Source organism: Hippopotamus amphibius, chromosome 4, assembly GCF_030028045.1.
Source record: "Hippopotamus amphibius kiboko isolate mHipAmp2 chromosome 4, mHipAmp2.hap2, whole genome shotgun sequence".
NCBI classification, from domain to species: domain Eukaryota; kingdom Metazoa; phylum Chordata; class Mammalia; order Artiodactyla; family Hippopotamidae; genus Hippopotamus; species Hippopotamus amphibius.
Window position 1 is genome coordinate 36,301,420 of NC_080189.1, and position 22,556 is coordinate 36,323,975.

The 22,556-nt window shown below is 35.8% G+C and overlaps 1 protein-coding gene across 15 annotated transcripts in view; it reads right to left on the reverse strand.

The window, feature by feature from the left end:
- FOXP2 (forkhead box P2) overlaps positions 1-22,556 on the reverse strand; it is a 554,125-nt gene that overhangs the window by 110,085 nt on the left and 421,484 nt on the right. For 9 of the 15 annotated variants that reach the window (XM_057730884.1, XM_057730882.1, XM_057730887.1 and 6 more), the window contains one exon: positions 5,734-5,808. The exons of 5 other annotated variants lie outside the window; for them this stretch is intronic. In XM_057730884.1, coding sequence (XP_057586867.1) covers positions 5,734-5,808 — 75 coding nt within the window. Of the gene's footprint in view, positions 1-668; positions 691-5,733; positions 5,809-22,556 lie in introns of those variants that run through there. One more of the 15 variants, XM_057730896.1, reaches the window with a different exon arrangement.

Consider the following 22,556-nt stretch of genomic DNA (forward strand, 5'->3'; position numbering starts at 1 on the left):
GAGAGGTGTCTAGAATGAACTGAGCTCAGGGAGCTACATCCCAGCTGAGTGAGGTGTATAAAGATAATTATTAATATCTTGAGTTACACTAGGAAAGAAAAAGATTAATCAAGGAGTTGCATGCAAATGTCAGTCAAGGCTTTAAAAACAGAAACCTTTATTCTATTTCCAACAGAATCTGGAAGGTTTTTAATAGTAGCTCTAAATATGGTCACTATATTACAGCTTTATGGCATTAACAAAATCAGCTGTAATATAAGTGTTTGAAATGTTTATCTTAAGGTTTGTTTTATACCAAAGGATCTAGTATAATACTGATCCTATTGTAATAGTGAATACAGACTACTCAAAATGAACATGATGGGTTAAGAAATCTGATTTTTACTGCTTCAAAGTAAATTCAAATTTATAATGAACACAACTTTACACTAATAGCAAAGAGTTAAATCTTGCAATACAGGTTTTACAGAAAGGACTCTCCAAAAAATTTACACAACATTATCCCAGGTTAATTGTCCCAGCTTGTTAGTTAAAATGATCAACACTACTAATAAACAGTAATTTATCTTTAATTCTTGGTTAATTTCTGCCAATACATTTATAATAGAGAAGGGAAGAAATAATTGGAGATAATCTGGCACTGCTACATGTATTTCCTAATTTCCCACCTTCCTGTGCTCTGGCTGGATACAGACAATTGAGGGCACATTCACTTTCTTTTTACATTCTTTAGCCATGATTTTCCTTGACTGCCAGAGGACATCATTTCGGTCTGGTGAGGCAGGGTTCTTTCTTCTTCACTTAGCTTAACAAATCAGAAAACATTTGGGTAACTGATTTCTGTGAGCAAAAAAGGCAGTGTTCAACTTAAATTAATGAATATAAAGGCTTTCTTCTTAGAAAGGAACACTTCCATCTGTCTTGGTCATGGTCAAGGCAATGCCCAAAGCCCCTTAGTTAGTTTTAATACTACTAGGGTGAGTCAAAAATTATCCGCACTCCAGTTACATTAAAACTTGTGTTGGCTGCACTGTCTTATCAGCACTTTCCATTCAAGGCTATTGTCTCCCCAGTCACTGCTGTGCAGGTGTGAATGTGTTACATCAGTTCATTTGTAACTGCGGTGCGAGCAAAAACGGATGCCCCACTTGTGATTTGTACAAAAGAAGAGCAGCATGCAGTGATTTGTATTTTGTGGTCTGAGGCTGTGCACATTCACACACTTCTGCCCACACTGTCGACACTCTGCAAAAAGTTCGTTTTGAGGTGTTAAAGCGTCCTCCCTGTAGTCCTGATCTTGCTCCATTGGACTTTCACCTGTTTGATCCCCTGAAAGCAGCCCTATGAGGACGAAGATTCACTTCTGATGAAGTGAAGACAGCAGTGCATTTGTGGCTCTCAGCTCACCCTCAAACATTTTTTAATGAGAGAATATGAAAGTTTGTTGACAGATGGACAAAGTGTATTGAAAAGTAAGGAGATTATGTCAAAGAAAGATGTATTTGTCTTTTCTAAAAGTTAATTAAAATAAATTCTACAGCCAGAATGCAGATAATTTTTGACTCACTCTTTTATATACATATTTAAATTTATGTCAAACAGAATTGCCTCCTTGGTCCAAACAAGAGTATATTGCTGATACTACAGATACTGACTCAAACATCTACTGCACACACTTTTGGCGGTTATCAAATGTAATCCCATTACCACCCTATGAGGTAGGTACTATTATTGTCCTAATTTTACAGATTGAGAGCATGAGGCTAAAAAAGACCAACTAATTTGCCCAATATTCAATCCAGAAAGCCAATTCCAGAGCCCATGGGACAGACTATTTGGTTCTGAGTAGAATTTACATAAAGCCTAAAAAGAGATGAATTTGGAACAGAAAATAAGAGATTCTTAAAACCCCTTTTTCTTATTTCCACCAATTCACAATTCCCATCAAAATAAAACATTCAGGAGGCAGTCATAACAGGATCAAGATCTGTAGGGGAAAAGATCCAATGTGGTCAATGTAATTTAATTTGAATTGGCTAGACCAAGACCAGCCAAGTCTTATTTTTAATTTATAGATCCAACAAATTTTGTTCATCAAGATATACATTTGACCCAGTGGTAAATGTTTTGAAATTAAGACCTAGAAGACAAAGACTGAACATTCTATGTAATTGCTTTAGCACTTAGAGCTAACAGGCAGAGTCCTATGTAAAATAGTATTCAAGTAAGTGTAAAAACCTATAGGCAAGACTAACAATAATATTATCTGTAGGTAGGTGCTAATAAGGCCATTCAGGCAGATGAAGAGTCAATAAAGTCTCATTCTTGAGGACTGAATTTGGGTTACTATTGTGCGGCAGAGAAGCCAAAGGTTGTGAAATTTAGGATCTTGACAGAATTAGCCATTTGTAAAGCTGTTTGATATATCAGGGAAAAAAAAGAAAGGCATCGATTCCATTATTAAAGTTTCAAAGAAAAATAAAATAAGTGAAGTTTTTCCAGTTTAGAGTTAAACATACACCATTTGAAAAAACCGAGTATGAAAAGCAAGTATTGAAAAGTAATCTCTTACAACGATGCTCACTTACTCTCATATCCCTGTCTTTTAAAGCTAGAACTTAATGCGTTTTCCTATAAAATTCAAACTTATAATAAGAATATTAAATTGTTGCTCTTAGAATATTAAATGCACAACCTCAGGAGCCCAAAAATTTCTTTAAAAAAACAGAAAGATAGAATTTAAGATTACAATTTTGAGGTAGAGGTGATGTAAGTGAGTACAATCACTATTGCCCAGTACTGCAATGAATTAGTAGAGGCACAATAAACATAATGTATTAGTGAGTTCATAAAAATGTCTCTACTGTTCAACAACGTGATAATAAGAAGGCACAATACTTAGATGATGGCTAACATCTTATGGCTACTTCCAGATCAAAACACCAGAAAATACTCCTCTGAAACATATTTTCATTGCGTCTTTGCTTAGGAACTTGATATCATAAATACCTGAAAGAGGATGATATGATGGCGAGCTTTTGATATCTGTTTAATATCAGCTATGCAAATTACTATTGCTTTAAAGTAATTTGGGCTTTAACCTACATTTGGTAATTGTAAGTGGCTTTTCCCTTCTGAGATTTATAGTACTTTACTTCAGGCTTGTTAATAAACTTACAGGATTTTACTTTTTTAAGTCAAGAGAGACGAGGTAAAATTAATCTGCCACTTTAGAACACATGCCTGAAAATTTTGTTTTTTTATTTGTGAAGGTTGATTAATCACGTGTGATCTTAAGTTAATCCACTGGTAGGGCATTACATATGGTCTCTTAAGAATTTAGAGAATTATTACAATGATTCACAATTTATTATAAATGTGAGATATATAGACTATAAAGGAATGAGGCTGGTTTAGATACCCCTATCTATCCTTTATATACCTCTCTTCCTCCCATCCCACCAGTAATCTCATGGTGCTCAGACTTAGTTGAGTACCATCCCAGCATATTAGTACTTATCAAATTTAACAAATATTAAGAAAGAGAGCCATGCTCATCACATAGAAATTGTCAACTATGAATAACAAACAGTATTTGTTTTAGTTTGCATATTGGTTTAAATCACATTATGTAGCCTAAAGTTTAGCTTGCAGAAAGTTTATATCTAATATAAATCAATATAGGACGTAAGCACCTACTTAGTATTGCATGTTTCCCTTGTACTGTGAAGTCAAGAAGCATCATTCGCAAAGTGATTCAGTGACTAATTTGAAGTGTTATGTTTGGTGCACTGCAGGGATGGCAAACACCTGATCCATGCGCTGCCATGCTCTCTCTCCCCACCAACCACAGCAGACTGCACTAATTCGTCCTGGTGTTCTTTCTGTCTTGGAGACTAACTGCAGTCTCAGACACATGGCATAACCTCAGACTCCTGTTCAACATAGCATTCAAGGCAGCCATGAACAATGTGGCATAGTCCTGGAAAGACCAATACACTGGTGATCACAAACTTGGGCTATACATTCAGGCTTGCCATTGAGGAACTGCGTGGCCCCTGTGAACCATTCATCTAATTTCTCCATGGTTTGTTTTCATTCTGAAGACATTTCAGTGAAAGTATAAAGATCTGATGTTGTAGATTTATTTTTCCGTCAGTAGAATAGAGGATAATTATTTTTAATGGTAGAAGTAGATTTACATAAAGAACAAACTATTATTAGTTAAGCCATTTCACTCTTCAGTCTAAAGAAAACAACTTTTTCATTGAGGTTATTTTAGGAAAAAGTGTTAGCAATGAGGAATACTGCCTGTTCCATTTTTAATGCACTATTTTTCAAGTATATTTTTGAATGAATCTTCTTTACTAAGTTAAAATGTAGTTATCTTTGAAGTTTAACTAAAATTTATTTCCTTCAAAGCATACAGAGAAAACTTAGAAATTAAAATTATTTTAGTCTTTCGCATACATTTACATAATTTCAGCAAAACTTACCACTACTATTACATTTTTGCTATTTTTTCAAATGTTATTATTGTAAAGAAAGCTTAGAAGGGCAAACACTTTAGAATTAAAACGAAGGAAACCCCAAACTAGATAATTTCAGATCATTATGAAACCTAATTTCATGCACAAAATTTATTACCAATCCCCTGCATTCACTATTTTCATAAAATAGTGCGTTATTGCTGTTTTAACTTTTATTTTTGTTTTGCATCTAACATTTAAAAAAAGTTTAAAGTTTATATATTTTCCACAAAGAAAAGCATTCCACGTTAATTTGACACTATTTTTATTGAGAAAAATCTTTCTTTTTTTTAACCAAGGTATGAAATTAGATATTTTTTCTTCTTTCAGGAAGACACTGATTATTTGTTTGTAAGTCTTAATTATTTTGTGTTCTCCCAATCATGAATTAGGGAATATTACATATATGGTAGTAAAAAAAAATTTGGGGTGAGTCAATTTAGGAATATTTTAGACTATGGAAATGAAAAAAGTACATCAATTCTTAAGGAAACAAGCAAAAATTCTATATATGAAAATATATGACTTACATATTTAGAGATTCCTTAGGAATACAGGTAGTATCCATGCTAAATAGAAACATGAAGTTGCTCTATTTAAAAATTCTTGAATGGCCACTTCAGGATTGCTATTCATTTCCAAGGCTAACTGGTATGTGAATTGGGTCACGAAAGCAATTTTCATTGAATATTATAGTCTAAAGACACAAATTACACTCTAGTGACAGAATATGTAAAAAGAGGCCTTGGCATATTTATATAGTAACTTGCAGAACATGGAATGGCAACTTTTCCCTAAAATATGTACTGTATCTATCTACAATCTCCATGCATTTATTTTATGCGTATCAATAGCATCTCATGAAATTATTCTTAAATCTGTTCAAGAAAAGTGTAATGGTTCAAGAAAACTACAGTGGTGAAAAAGTCATATGCTCTTATATATTTAAGGTAAGCTTTAATGCCATCAACTCACAGAAATGGTGAACTGTATGTATATCTGATGAAACATAATTGAAATGAGACTATAAGAAGTAACAGAAAACAAATGAATTACATCTGTGCCTTAACATTAGTCATCTCTTGATCATCTGCATCAGTAGAAGGCAGTGGCTAATGGAACATCACAGACCATCTATTTGGTGGGGTTGGGTCTACGGCCTTGTGCATAGCAGCTGAATTTCTAATTGCCCACTGTAACTTACTGCAAATGTGTTGTGAGGATGCCCATCACCAGAAGAGTGGCCACAGACACATAATTTTGTTTCTGGAAGCAATTCCTAGATTAAACAAAGAGAATCAGGAGTTGGCTTTTTTTTTTTTCAATCTTAAGGCTTATGTTAATAATGTACATTATAATTTAAGAAAATATTGTTTGGATTATTATCTTGGTAGGTTGACCTAGACAAGACTATTCCACCTTTGTCTCACAGCTAATAATAGTATCAATACAAATTTAAAAAAATAGGAATAATTTGGCAGATGTCAATTTAAATATCTGAACATATGAAGTAACCACTAACCAAAATTATCGATTATCCACCACGATCTTGACTTAGAAGTTTCACTTCCCATTTCTAAGCTAAAATTATGGCCGATGTTAATAAATACTCCTATATCTTTAAATGGTACTGTGATTTTTAGAGTATGGGATGCTATTTGTCTTTAAAACTTTAATATCTCTTTTTGAAAAAGCTAACTGTTGACCTGCAGTCAATTATAACCAATACGAATGAACATAAATCCTGTCTTGTCATGAAATGTGAGAACAATCACAAGAATCTCTTTAAATAAACTGCTTTGGATCTGCATTACTATAACACAAATATTGCCATTAAATATATATTTAAGACTATGGAGCCCAACTCCGTAATCTCTGTTAAAACCTGTTGAATTGTGTCATTTGTATTGAAAACTACTCTATACACTCAAATGAATAGTTTGCATTTTTATCTGTAAAAGCAAAGTGATTATTTATTGATAAATGACATGGAATGTCATTTTTTACCTAAGTAGCATTAGACATTTCAAAAGATTTTGTCTGAAGGGCAAAAGGATTACACTGCATTTGAATAGACCATGTGACAACACATCCTTAGACTTCATGTATGATATGAAAGGATGATCCCCATTCATAAGATACACAAGGGAAATTATAAGTATATCAGAAAAGAAGAAAAGCAAGGAGGGATGTGGTAGGAGTGTCAGGGAGTATTTGTAGTGATTTGATGCATGTAAATATTACATCTTATAAATAATTCTTTTCAAATACATCTCTGAAGTTCAGGGGCTCTGTTTAAGAAACGGATTGTATATGCTTTACATGACTATATGCCATTTTCTTCAAGATAAGAGCAACATTAATTCAAACAGAAAAAAAATGGCTTCCAAAATATTCTTTTCCTTCAATTTCCTATGAAGAAGTATGTCATCTGACGCTGGCAGATGAGACGAGGAGAAAATATTCAAGTTACATTTTACTGTCAGAATCCAACAAACACGTTTTCATCTAAATTATTTTGTCAACAGCCTTGTAGTACCCTTGCTAACCTTATTTGGCACCAGTGCATAATTAGATACACAGGGGTGTGACTCCAATTGAAGGTGTTGGCATTGTAGCACTATGTGAAAATATTAACTATGAGGTTAACTCCAATTTTCTCTTCTTTAATTAAATGCACATGGTACTAATGAGGTAACCTACTGTTCCTTGATAGCACTAATTAGCTAAGAGGAGAGTACACTCTTACACTGCAATTTAAACCTAAAAATAAGGTTGAAATATGCTAATTGCAGGCAATTTAAAACAGTACAAGTTGAAGAACTAATCATAATAAGAGAAACTGACTGCTTTACAGCTAGGCAGCTGTAACTTTGGTTAAAATCAAAACAAGCCACACGATTTTTGGACTGCTATTTAACAAGGTCATAAGCATCCTAAAAAAAAAAAAAAAGAAACAAATGCTATTCCATATCACAGCAATGAACCAGAATAACAAAAAATCCTCAGATCGACACTCATCTACCGAAAACTAAAAATCAGTGAGCATCACGAGAACTCCAAAGGTGCTACGACACGATTTATATTTAGTACTGAAAATGAAACTTCATAAATAAGCAGCATCACCTTAAGCTCTTTCAAGAGCACCCAAATTAAATATTGTACTTTGTGTCGCCAACACAGACAAAACACATCAGGTGCTAAAGATTTGCCACCCCAATCAGAGAGTCTGAAGGGACGATACAGAGCTGACTAAGAAACAGGACATTTCCAGACCAGGTACAAGGACACTGATAAAAATACACAAAAGATTCTATGGAATAAAATGGTGTAGGCACCATTTAAAGGATACAGGTGCCAAAATTATCAGAAGGATTTCCTTATAAGAAGGAGATTTTTGCTACATTTCATCTACATATTAGAGCTTTGTGATGGGAGTAGCCTGAAGCTTCACTGTGAGAATGTTCTCCATTCTCAGCTCAAATGACTCAGAAACATAATTTCAATATATCTAATTATAATCCAAACATATCTTCAATTGTGTCTCAAACATTTCCCCAATATGATTTTAACTGATAACCACTAAGATAACTTTGACATGAAACAAGATTCTGAAGGACCTTCTGAAGCCATGACATACTTCTGTTAATCAGAAACTTTGTTTAACCAAAGCAATCATTGGCTGACAATGCCAAATCATTCCTGTTACCATAGATAAAATACAGCACATTAAAATGATACTATTATTAATCTATCCTTAGGGACAAAAGAGATAGGACTGCCCCACTCTAAGGACTCACAGTGACATTTCTGCCCTGTCCTTCTGCATGCAAAATTATAAGATACATGCAGTTTAAATAAAAGAGTTGAACAAGGAATAAAAATAAAGAGTTAAAAAAGCAACATTTATGAAAAGAGAAAGTCAACTTAATCTTCTGTTTACTGAAGAACAATACCTTGGAAAAAAGCAAACGATTTGAAAGGCAAAGGCTTTTAAGCAACTCCAACTAATAACTCCAGGAGTTAAAAGTATGTGAGAATAAACTTTGCACTGCCATTAGCCCGTCATCATGTCTTGCCAAAAAGCTTGGTTGAAGAAACTGCTTTGAAAAACCCACCCAGCTTCTCCTGGCTGCCCTAGAGCTTTCTACAACAGAAGGAGACAGAATGTTGGCAAGAGACGTGCTAATCAACCTCCGACCAACAGATCCACGAAGCCGCAAGTCTGTAAAGGAGTAGCAAGGCGAATGAAATCAGAGTCACTTAGAAATGGGTCTCCTGGAGGCAACCTGACATAATCCAGCAAATCACAGGGAAACACAATGTGAATGGATGCTTTAAGTGTTTGCATCTGTTTCAAATAAGCACCAAAGAACCTTTTAACAGTGAAAAGGCCAGGACAATGTACTGGAATGGGCTTTCAACACTAACTTCAGAGGGAATCTATTCTTCTGTTAAATATGGATCCTTGCAATTTTCTGTTAAAACAATAGAGTAAATCGTTCAGTGTTGGAAATAAGAATACCAGCTCTGGAGACAGTCTGCCGGGGTTCAGATCCTGACTCAACACTTACTAGCAGTGTGACCTTGAGCAAGTTACTTAGCTCTCCTGGCCTCTCTCTCTAGAAAGGCGGTAGTAACAACGTCCTAGGGTTATTAAATACATTGATTTATAAAGTACTTAGAATAGTGCTGGTACCCATATACTTAATGTTTCTTAGCTATGTACTCAATATTTATTAGCTATCATTATTGCTTCAGAACATTCAATTTTTTTTCAAATAAAAATTATTAAAGTTCTACTATGTATAAAAAACACTGTAAAGGATGCAAAGATTCCCAAGACATTCTATCTGCATTCAAATAGCTTTCCGTCTCCTATCAGACTTCATGATACAAATCAAAGCCTCTTCCGCATGAATAAAAAATATTTTTTCTCTTTAGAAACCTGGTGTGGCAAAGCAAAAAGTTAATGAGGGTGTTTGCATTCTGTGACAAGGTGAAGTGACTTCTAAGAAATAATATAATTTTTGCAAAGTTGATGAAGGTATATTTTTCATAGAAAAATAGTAAAGTATTACATATTGATCTTTCCTAACAAATGAAAATGTTTTAAAATTATAATTATTCTTCAGACTGGCTGAAAATGGGATCACATTTTTCTTTAACATGTTTAAATCTTTAGTGTCATAAAATCTGGGGTAAAATGATATCTGAATGGAATAGCGATCTACATTTTAAAGGTGCAAAAATTTTTAAAAAGTGTTCCATCAGTCAAGAAGTGTGGACACTCTTGATGTAGTATGAAACAAGAGAAAAATTAAATGGTTGACTGGCCTTTCCTCCACTCTAACTGTTCTGTTTGTTGGTTTGGTTGGCTGTTTTTAGGTCTTTCATCACATCTGATGGAAACTGTCCCAGGGACAGTGTGGCCAGGGTTTTAACAGGATCATATGTGTTGGCATTGCAAATTCAAACTACTTCGTCTATCCCTAGACCACCTCTAAAAAACAGATTAAAAGCTGCCTAGCCCTAACAGAGGAGTTGAAGAAAAGAGAACTGCTGCCTAGAAAACATTATTTCATAAGACCAGTGGATCAGGATAGGTGGTATACTGTTTGGAGTCAGTCATCGATAAGCAGGGACCATGTACGCGAGGACCAAAAACAATATGAGCACATGTCCAAAGACGCTGCATTCTTTGTTTTGAACTAAGAGTAAGCCCTGTCTTACTTCCTTCTGTGGCACTGACTATGAACTCCATATGATATTGAGGACAACATGGGGCAGCCATTAAAGAATCACTTCGCAGAGAAAGAAAATAGAGCCCAGGCAGCTGAACTTATTTACAACAGGTCATGCTTTTATTTTTCAAGGCTGCTGTGCATCATATAGGCTACTGGAACAGTTTCTCAAATGTTAGTGTCCAGAGAATGTCTGGATAAGCTATTATAATTGAAAAGTCTATACTTTCAGGGATTCAGATTCGAAAGATCTAGGATAAGGCCCATGAATATGCATTTTAACAAACATCTTGGTGATTGTGATTTAGAGCTTCCATAATTACACTTGAGAAACATCGTCATCTGTGTTCATGATATTTTTCATTCTTTTATTTCATTATTCAGTCAGTGAATATTTTTCAGTACTTTGTGCTATAAACTATGTTAGCCATGCGGATATAAGAACGAAATGAAAACTTGTCCCTGGTTCCAGAGGAGAGTGGGAAGAACAGCCTTGTAAACTAGGACACAACTAAGTAAGTGCTATTTGCATCTTGAACCCCTCTGACACTACATTAAAATCACGAATGGCCTCCTCAGAAAAAAAAATTTAATTGCATAAAATAAAATGTAAGAAGTTAGAAAGGAGATCAGTTATACTGAAATTCAGTTTTCAACATACTGAAAAAGCCACAGTTGTGAAATATTAATAAATGTGCTTCTTTGTGAATACATTAAATAATATGATATAATGTCAGGTTTAATAACCACTATAATTTTTTAGTAATAACCATAACCAATATTTCTGGATATTTTTGCCAACTGTAATGTGATATGAAAACATCTGTAATTTTTACTGAGGACAACGTCACAGATGCTGCCAACACTACTGTGCTTTGTTACCCACATTCATAACAGAAGAAAATAGTAAGTTTTAATTAGAAGTGAAAGTGAGAATACTCTTTTGCCTCCATTCACGTTCACTGGCCTCCTGAATTCTACCCATGGATCCTTAGGTTGAGACCCAACACTAGACAGACATGTATTGTTGACGAGGTAAACAGTACAGTTCCATTGTATTGGGAGAATGTATTAAGAATGAGGAATTTATTACTCAAAAAAGAAAGACGTGGAAAGGAAGAAAGGGAGAATACAAAAGATTTCAAATTGTGCTTGAGAAATGTGATCATGTGGGCATGGCTGGAGAGTGGTATGGATGGGGACAGGGGGTGAGAGAGAAGACTGGAAAGCTCGGACTACGAATCAGACTTTGCACATCAGACAAAGGGAATTTCTATCATGTCCTGAGGTAAAGGGGAGGGGCAGATTTTCTTTTAAGGAGACAAAAGAAAAGCATGAGTGTGTGGGCTTAGACTGAAGCTGGGAAAAACTGGTAGCTGGTAGCCTAAGATGCCCAAAGGTTCACCAGAGAGTTAATTACGGTCTGGGCCGAATCAGGAGCAGTGAAAGTGAGAACAGGATACTCAATGTGAGGAGAGGCTAACTTCCAAGGATTTGGAGACTACCTGAGTGACTGAGAGAGTGAAGGATAAGGGACACTGGGAGTAGGCTGTGATGTCACAAGCAAGATAAGAGAATGCAAAAAAAAATTTTTTTAAGGAATAGAAGAGAATGTGCTTAATTTGGAAATACCAGAAATACTACACTAGAGGTGACTGCAGGACATCTGGTAGTTGCTTCTAGAAAACATCTGAGTATAGCACAAGCCTTAAGTTCAGGAGATAAGGCAACATATATAGAGATCTGAGACCTTATGTGGTGGTGACCCCACAGGGAGTGGATAAGGTCTGTCACTGAGATCATTTAAAGAATGGTTCTCAACCTGTGCTAGCATCACCTGGGGAGCTTGGAGTCAGTACTGATGCTGGGCTTTACCATCTTGAGCTTCTGATTTTATCAGGCTAGGATGGCGCTCAGGCATCTTGGGTAATGATAACGTGCAGCCAGAGTTTAGTACCACTGATATAACAACTGATCAAAAAAAAGTTACGGACAGAGATGAAGAAAGCTACCAAATTCAGAGGACTGGTGTCCAATGTCTCAAGTGTTCTGACAGGGTCTAGTAGGATGAGACTTGTACTTGGAGACAACTCTCTGAGGTTGTCTGTGACACTCAAAAGAATAACTTCAGAACGGTAGTGGGGATAGAAACATAACATAATATGTTAAGGAAGGCATAGAGATTGAAGGGTAAACAATTCTTTCCAAAAGTTTAATGATAAAGGAAAGGGGTGGGCTAGGAAGATTGCCTGATATGAAACAAAGGTTCAAATAAGATTTTGTTCTGTGGGTGTTTGGTTTTTAAAGACAGAAAGACTAACAGGAAATGGGAGACCGAAGACACAGAAAAGCAGTTGTGAAGCTGACATGACAAGGTTGTAGGAAAGGCTGGGCAGGGCAGGTATCATGTACAGAAAGAGAAGTTGGCCTTGGTGAGAAGATCTTGCTGGGATACAAAAGGGCATAATGAGAGGTGCCAATGTGAATTTGTTTTAGGAGTGGAGATGAGAGTGCCTGTGGCCTCTCAATTTTCTCTCCGAAGTAGGATATGAAGTCACTGGGAATAGGGGCTTGGTATGAGATGTAGGAATTTGAAGGGGACATTGAAGGCAAGAAGTTGGTATAGGGGGAGTGAGGAGTTTAGAAACAATTGCTAAACAGTGATGAAGGTTAAGCTGAAGTTGCAGACTCAATACTGCCCAATACTGTGATTTTCTGTAGGAATACGCAGTAGCTTGTTTGGGAGTAGGAGTAAGGAGAACCATAATTTGGAGAATGGAGAGCAAGGTCAGAGCGAACAATACAAAATAGTGAGAGTGTCTTTAACGCCATCATTAATCATGGGATACACTTGGATCAGGAAGATGTGTAGGTGGATGGAGGTGGTGGTGACGTGGAGGGAATGACGAGGAAGAACAGTGCTTACGATCAGAATAGGGAGTCCTTAGGTCTACTAACTCAGATTGATTTAAAAAAACTGGTCCAAGGACACACAGAATATTGTTGAAGGTATGGATTATTAAAAGTTTATAATTTTATGCTTGTTTTCTTCATGGATCAGTGTAAATTTTTAAAAACAGCATTATTTTCTTTTCCTTGCTAAACATGCCAAATTATACCATTCACTGGTAATAAACGCAACATGAAAATCCAAATTTATGAAATTAAATTAGGGATTACTCTTTCCTTAATTATTCAAAATAAAAATGTAGTTAAAGTTGTATTTAAACAGTGAACTTGTCCAAAATAAATTTGATTTTTATATAATCTTTAGTGAATCTTCATGTACAAATGTGTTACTAGGTGCAATTTCCTTATAGTTACCTATTGTGTTTCCTTACTGTTGAAAAAGTAGAACTCTTTGAGAAAAAAATCAAGAGCATGCTACGATCTTGCAGTAAACCAGCTTAGTTACTACAGAGGAAATCAGTGGATTTTGCCCACCTGGCGTCGATTTCTCTTTTTGCTAACAACACCAAAATTTTTCTTGGGGAACCATTCCTATTCTGCATCCTAGCTCCCATAATCATATGCAAATTGGTAGGACTAGCTCAAGGGTAGGTGGGTGATACAAATAGGCCAATCAGATTCCCTCTCTCAGTAACTGAATAAACAGGAGTTTATTCGACTTAATCCTGGGACCCCACAGAGCCTGTCCAATGATCTTGCTTTTGCTTCTTGTCCTTTCTGTGACCAGATTTTTATTTTGTTTTTTGTTTTTCCTTGTATTTTATAACCAATTCTGTACCTTTGAATAGATCCCACTTTTTTGTTTAAGTTTTACGGGTATTTCTGTGACTTGAAACCAGAGATATAAACTAACAAGAATACTTCAAAATGTTTCAATCAATGATCTCACTGCCAAAATTAGGATTAAATTTTGATAGCTTTTAAATTAAGTTTTGGAGCAAATTTTAGGTTATAATCCATTTTCAGGGAAAAGACAAAAGATAAGGCTGAAAGCCATGATTATGGCCACCTCATATTTTACTGTTTGCAAAATTAAGTGAAGTAATCACAAATTGCTGTCATAAAGTCAGCCTTATAAATACATCTTTTCCTCTCCTAAAATGTCAGCTCGTATAATCAGATTTTCTATTTTGCAAAGCACAGTTTAATATATAAAAATGGCAAAATAAAACATTAGGTTAAGTTTAAAATGTCAATACAGGCACAGTTTATTAATGTATTGATTTTTGATGGGCATTAGGATTTTTATTTTTATCATAATTTAAGATTATATACTCACTTCTTTTTCCCTGTCCAACAGATTCTAAATTATTTCTTTTCTTGAAAAAAGAAAGGGTAGGTAAACACTAACAAAGTTTAGTGCTATTGTCTCAATCCAGATATCATATATTTGGAGGATTTGAGATTTGAAAGTACTTAATATTAATCAATTAAATTCACTGACATTCCTAAAATAAATTTGATCTCCATTTCACAGTTTAAAAGAACTGAAGAATTAACAAGGATTACAGAATATAACAGTGTCGAAGTCGGATTTTTCACCCTGGTTTTCGTCAATCCCCTTCTCATTCACCTCAGAAAGCTGCCATCATAACTGGCACTAATTGGCACCCTTGTTAGAAACCTCAGCAGAGGAGCCAAGAATAGAAAAGATATGGACACCTCTCATCCACACATCTCAGCTGTCTGCAGAGGTGAGGCTGAGCTCAAGGATGGGGCAGAGGACCCGGTGCTGTCTGTGAGAAGAATAAGACCTACACCTATCCACTGACTATGTAGCCAACTTGAATCTCCAGGGATGTTAATCAAGTATCTTTCATGCGCCGAAAGTCACTGAAAAGCAAAAGATGCCCGTAGTGCTCCTACAAGTGATGTGGTTATTACATTTTAAGAGGCGCTGAAGACAGCAGTCAACAGACACTTCTGGCATCAGATACTCCTGCAGAGTACAGGTAGAATAGTCTATTTGTGTTTACATGTTCTATGCTTGTTCGCTTTGTTCAAGAGAATATTTTAAGCTCTTCAAAACAACAACAACAACAACAACAACAACAAAAAACAGGGAGCTAGGTTTTTCATGATCATCTGGAGAATGGAAGACAACATTTTAAGTTACACAGTGATTACTTAATAGATAAAGCAGACGGATTCTATGCGTGGGATTTTCCCCCTGGGTATACTGGGGCTAGGCAGAAGCAGCTTATGCTCACATAAGAATAACAGTCCTGGGGCTTCCTAGGTGGCTCAGTGGTTAAGAATCCACCTGCCAATGCAGGGGACACGGGTGCAATCCCTGCTCCAGGAAGATCCCACATGCCGCGGAGCAACTAAGCCCGTGCGCCACAACTAGTGAGCCTGCGCTTTAGAGCCCGTGAGCCACAACTACTGAGCCCATGTGCTGCAACTACTGAAGCCCACACACCTAGAGCCCGTGCTCCGCAACAAGAGAAGCCACGGTAATGAGGAGCTCGCGCACCATAACAAAGAGTAGCCCCCACTCACGGCAACTAAAGAAAGCCCGTGCACAGCAAAAAAGACCCAACACAGCCAATAAAATAAATAAATAAATTTATGTAAAAAAAAAAAGAATAACAGTCCTTTGTTTTCTGCTCTTTTTTTGGTTGTTGTAGTCAAAAGAAAATATAGATGTCTCTTGTTGCCTTAAGGAGGTTAGGTGAGGTAATAGAAGGTAAGAACAGGCCAGGGTAAAACAACTTTCCTTAAGGAATGAGAAAGCATTGAGCAGTGGATGGTGGACATGACATATAGGTGCTTGAATCTACCTGTTGATGATGGGGGGCTACTGACTGACTGTAGTTCATTCAGTATTTTATTCATCAAAGATTTAATGACCATCCAGTTAACGTCCATCCAGTTAATGTCACTTACAATAAAGGGCCTGACTCCATTTTTTGACTGTTGACTTCTTTTTAGGCCTCAACCTCCCTTTCTCCTGTGGCCCCACATCTGGACAGAAAGCTTGTGCATGCACCTCCTCCTTTGCCACGGAGGGAAATTTAAAACACCTGCTCAAGGGATCTTTTCCCCAGCTCACCCCACAGCCATTATACAGACCCAGCCTACACCCTCTACTATCCCAAGCCAGCCTGGACCCGCTTGTGCCCCATTGATTCTACCCTGGAATCTCCCATGTGAATAATCAAATTTCTCTCAAATTCTCTTGGTATGTGGAGTGTCATCAGCTTTGACATCTAAATTAAATTTTGGGTGGGGGGTCCTTCTCACTTCTGTAGGATACTACAGAAAACTACTTACTAGGTTAAGAACCGGGATACAGGGTATCCCAGTAAGAGTCCCTAACCCAAAGAGGTTATAGACAAATTGGGAAGACAAACTTGGAAGCACAGAGGAGGGGTACTTAGTACTTACGTGGCAGACAGTGGATAGAAAAGCATTTTAGACTAGATGATAATAAATGGACATTAGTATACAAATCGGTGGGTGTACATGGGAAGCATTCATGACCAAAGAAGCAGCCTTTATGAAGGCTTGAAGGTACAGGGGCCCCTGGTTCATTCAGAGAAACACTGACAGTCCAGCAAGGTCAGAGAAAACAGTGCTAGGGAAGAAAGAGTGGCAGGGATGGAGACAGAGAGGCAGAAGCCAGATCTTCAAGTGCATCATGTAAAGCAAAGTGGCCTTTAGGTTCTTCAAATATCTCATCATTACATGTGTATACCACCTGCCTTTCTCTTGGAGGACTAAATGAAGGGTCAAATATATAAACACATTTTTGAGGTATTTAGAATCATATTACTACAATCCTGAAGTAGTAACTGTGACCAATGCAGAAGGGCACAAGATATTCTTATAAATTTCAATGATGGCAAGAAATAACTTTTTCACCAGGAACTCCTCTTCTTCCTTCCAGTCAGTTGCCTTCCTAGAACTCTGCATATATTTTATTCCTTAATATTCTTTCCCTAATTTTTTAAGTACACTAGTAAATTATAGTATATTTAAAGTCAGTTCAGTAACAAAATTCCACTTGGAAAATTCTGCCTGCAGGAATACAATGTACTAAAATTTAACCTATCTGAATTCGATTTCCATAAAGGTACAAACACAAATTAACTTGCATTTTGTATTATCAAGCAAAAATGAAGAAAATAATTTTACACAGCAGTATAGTTTCATCTTCAAGAAAGTTCTGTGGTAAGCTAAACTGAAAAATTTAGAAAACAGAAAATCTCAGTTCAATTTTATAATGCAGCATTAAGAAATGAACATTTTAAAATTTGGGATTCAGGAAAAAAAAGGAATGGTTCACAGATTTAACTGGATACTGCCCCTTTCTTTGCTATTTGGGGCATTCAGAATATAATTTCACAGATGATATATTTTTCTTAATGTGATTTTCAGACTACATCTAATGGAAAATGCCTGGTTAGGATTAAGAGACATAGTACAGATGTTAAACTACATTTGCATGCAATTATTTCTAAAACAAATGCCAGGGTACAGAGTCTATTGAAATGCCTTTCAGGATGGCTGGCACATGTATTAAACGAGCTTCCAATCTCTAAGTCTACATTCTGAATATTTCAAATTAGACACTGAGCACAGAATAAATCTTTGTTTTTTACCTTGAGGCATTGTCCAAGAATGTATGCACATAGGGTGAGAGCCCAAGGATTCAGGGCAGGGATTTGGCATTTCTTAAAGCAAAAGCTTTTCTTGCTCAATGTAAAAATTGCATTTCACGTATTAATTTCAACTCCTGAAAAAGTAAAATGACTACAAAACAAGTTAAAATACTAATCTGGGGAATAAAACAGATAGTAATAAGATTAGATATACTGTATAGCTTTCAACTTGTTTTAGGGTTTTGCTTTAAAAAGCAATACAAAATATATATACAGTTAATTTTTTTGTTAGTAGAAATCTCACTTTAGCAGATGGTCTTGTAGCAATATACTTTTAAGCATCAAAGTAGAAGTAAGAAACTCCTATTCAGAGTACTTCTGAAATGCCTCTGTCACCAACTTTATCAGAAATATCAAAAGCAGTGAGTGGTACAACAAGGAAGCCTTCACAGCTTTGCTTATGTAGGGCATCGTGCCTTCAGAGAGGCACTAACCCTAGGTTGTCCTTGGAGTTTGTGGATTGTGTAAGACCTATAACTACCTTTAGGTGATCTTCCCCATGAGAATGCATTTCTGGACTAGGACTTGAATCAATGAATGAAGCATGAGGAGCTACTGCTATATCTATTATGTATCAAAACAAAACACCACATCATATTTCCATTTGTCCAAATTCAGAAAGTACCAGCCTCTCTTTTACTGTATGCTTTACTCCTTAGGGGGGAACAATTCAGATCATGGTCACCCCTAGGAATTTATGAGGGGACTGAAGGATGTGGCAGTTTCTTTTCTGATCCCTGTGGGGGAAGCAGCAGCAGCCCTTGGATCAGCTACTTTTTATCCACTGTCGATCTCAGTGGCAGCTCCTTTTCTTGCCAAAAATGATAAATGATAGACTCTTTAATGAGGAATAGACACTGCAAGCGTCACACACAGAAGTTTATCTTGTTGGCATCTCTGATTATCACTCTCTCCCCATCAACCGTCTCCCCCTTCTGACCATGATATGAGGTAGACAGGCAATCTGAAGGAAGAGGACCAATTATTAAAAAATAGCACTCTTTCCAACAGAAAATCTCTCACCATTTGATATTAAAACTCTCATGATACCAAGAAAACCTCCAGTAGAGGTCCAGAACTACCACTCACTTTTTTCCCCATATCAAAAGATTATTCCCCACATTTGTGGGTAAACATCTAACTTCATTACCAAGTCCTTCTTAACAGTGCTTCCCAACGGCTGGGGATGATGAGGTATAGGAGAAAAAGGAATAAAGGAAGTCAGAGTTACTCTAGTAAAATCTTCTAGTGATAGTGGTGATGGAGACCTGCTTCACAGGGGTGGCCCCACACATCCCTCCAATCCCTTCCCTTCATCACTACTGCTTTACCTTAAGCACAAACTGACCTGGATTCGAAACAACGAAGACATTCAAGAAAAGGCAGTTTTCACATTTGTCATTCCCCTTGTTTTGATCATGTTTTCCCAAAACAAAAAAAATTGAGATATTTTAAACAGCAATTAAGAGGCTGCATGTTATCATTGATTAATGGCAAGTTCAGAGGCACCGGAATTGGAAACAGAATGACTTAAATTCATATCCCAGCTCAAACTACCAGCTACATGACCTTAGATAATGTAATTTGAACGTTCTAAGGCTCAGTTTCTTATTCTGTGAAATGAGAAAGCAGAAATACATTACCAGGTATACAAAGTAAGCCCTGAATATATGTCAAGTGAAAATAAAATCATAAATGCTTAGGGCCTTTCTTTTGTTAAAGAAAAAGAGGCACTGATAAAAGGATGGGAACCTAAGAAATGTGATTTCTCTAACATCTCTGGTTGACTCCTCAGCCTTCTTTTTTCACTGGCCTAGTCACCCACATTATATTTAGATATAAGGGCCAACAAACTTGTCACTAAGAGGCATAGGAGACCAGTTAGGGACTAAGATAAAGCCTTTTTTGGGCAGAGGTATGTCTGTGTCATGACACTGGGCACATATAAAATCCTCACACAGACACATGAATGAACTAGTAGTAAAAGGCTGCTCTGTATTCACAAAACATGGTTTAAAATACCAAAATTAGTGTTTAAACATTTTAAATATTAAAATACAATGGAAGGTAACTAAATTCTATGAGGTAAGATTATTATTAAATTAAATATAATGCAATTTCTCCAAAGAATATATTTCTTGAGCGTTTAGATCCATAAAGATGGAAAGCTGAGATGAATTCTGAGTTAGAAAAGATAGAGGGAGATCAAAAGCTATCAAGGTAATCATGACACACCACAATAAAAGGAGAAAATAGTAGCCTAGTGCCAGAACAAACTCAAACTTACACAAACCTCCATGACTATATATGTACTAAAAATAATATAGAATTGTCACTTTTTATGTGTGAAAGAGTTCACTGGGAAAGAAAATGTCAGAGTTTAGAATTGTGTTATTGTCTATTAGAAATTATTCATTTCTAAGCCAGGACCAAGTTTCCATTACCCAATAGCTGCTCTCAAGAATGAAGCTAATTTACATTTAAAATAGGAGTACAGTCTACTCTTTAAAAGCACAATGGTAAACACACCAATTTGACAATTACATTAATATGAGTATTTGCATAATCTGTCTCCTACACCTGTTCTTAATTTGAAACAGCTGCAGGACAAATCACATCATACTAATCTCAGTGGGTACGTATGTGTCCCAAACAATAATGCACGCATATTATTTTTTGAAGATATTTTATTTTTTAAATGTTTCCCGACTTAAAAAAATGGTAAAAGTTTTGTGGAAGCCATAATATTTCTTTGGTTACTATTAATTCGTGGAATAAGCATAACACCAAATAATGCTATCCCTTACATTTTTGGCCTCCTCTGTTACTAACATATGATAGTACTGATTTCTATCTTTGGAGTCATTTTTCTTAAATAATATATATTTACATGGAAAAGGATTAAAAAGAACAATAAAAATGTAACTAGAAAATTTCAATAAGGAATATTATCCTTATATATAACCAAAAGCAAATTCATTAATGGAGAATCACACCAAATCTGCAGATCATCTAGAGATGTGTTTGCAGCTCAGATAACTCTGGCATCTTTCGGAACACCTTTTCAAAACTGGGTTCCATTTATGCTTTAACAATCAAATATCAGAGTTTAACAAGAGGAAATTTACCTTCCTCCTTTAAAGGATCCAGCTTGTATTTGTGGGTGTTCACATGCTCAGTGCCATTAGAACGGAAGTCAGTTTATTACGAATATATATTCTTCTACTTCATGTATTTAAATCATTCACTAGATTCCAACTGGTAGAATACAAGATGCCCCTGTAATCTGTTAACAAAATTGTTTCTCTTTAACGTTCTATTATGAATGGGAAATGAAGTTAGAGCTTTCTAAAGATGTTATTTATTTCCTGAAAAATGAATGAGAGCATGCACAGAAATGAACGGGCGCAATCAACAAAACTGACCTGTGTATTTATACGCTGTTGACCTCTGAAGAGGTAAACACTGACTGGTTGAATCCTTAGTTCACTGTTTCATTCAGATATTACTTTTATAAGTGCTTTCATTCTATTAGAAGGAAAAAATACTAAAGAAATTAATTGTAGCTTACATTACCGTTGCATTTTCATGCACATTACTTAGCAACTCTCAACATATAAGAGAAAACAGAGTCAGAAGAGTTACATGATTTGCCCAAGTTCTCACAACCTGTAACAGCGCTATGATCCAGGTATCCTGACCCCAGCTCTATATTCCTTCCCATAACTTGTGGAGATTTATTTGAATGAATAATAGACATTATGATAAATAAATAGTAGCAAACATTTTTACTAATGAAATAGCTTAAAGTTTTCTTTTTTTTAAAATTTCACAGTATCTGAAATATTTCAACTCATGGCTTCAAATGTACTAGAAAACACTATTTCAAAAGTGCCTATAATAACAGAACGATTTTCTATTTAGATAAATACATTGCAAATTCTTACTAAGAATCAAGACTAGTTACTCTAGGAGTATCAAAATAATTTTTATTACTATATAATTTAAGCAATAAAGCCAAGTTATAGTGGTTGTGAGAGAAGCAATTTTCACAGTTGTGACCTCTACATAATTATATTGCTAAATATTCCTTATTTTATTTTTCTTCCTTAGAAACCTCATATATACAATTGAGCACACAGAAAAGTACTCCAAACAGATAAGCTGGCATGTCATGGGGCATGTAGAACATAATGGGATGAAAACTATATTTGCAGGTGATAAATATGCACGTTGTATAATATCCTAACAACAAATTTCACTTTTTCTCTGAGTTATCAGAATATTTTAACCTCAGTAAATAAGTCATAAATTTCCAAATTTTAAAATAATCTTGTTTCTTTTTGTTTTGCTGTTAAGGCAAAAACTAACTCATTATCAAATATTAAAGTTAAAAGCTTTCTGACATGTAATAAAGGAGGCTAATTTTTTTGTGAATATAAGCTGCTACCAAGGTATATACTTTTGCTAAAAATAAAGCATTAGGATAATAAATTTTTAGAGCTAGAGACTGAGTCAAATCCCCTCGGTTGACGGAAAAGGAAAATGAGGCTACACTGAACTGCCTTCCCCAAGGTCATACAGTTAGTGAGTGCTGGAGTCCCTCCGGGAACCCAGAGCCTCTCCCATTCACCACAGAGTCTGGC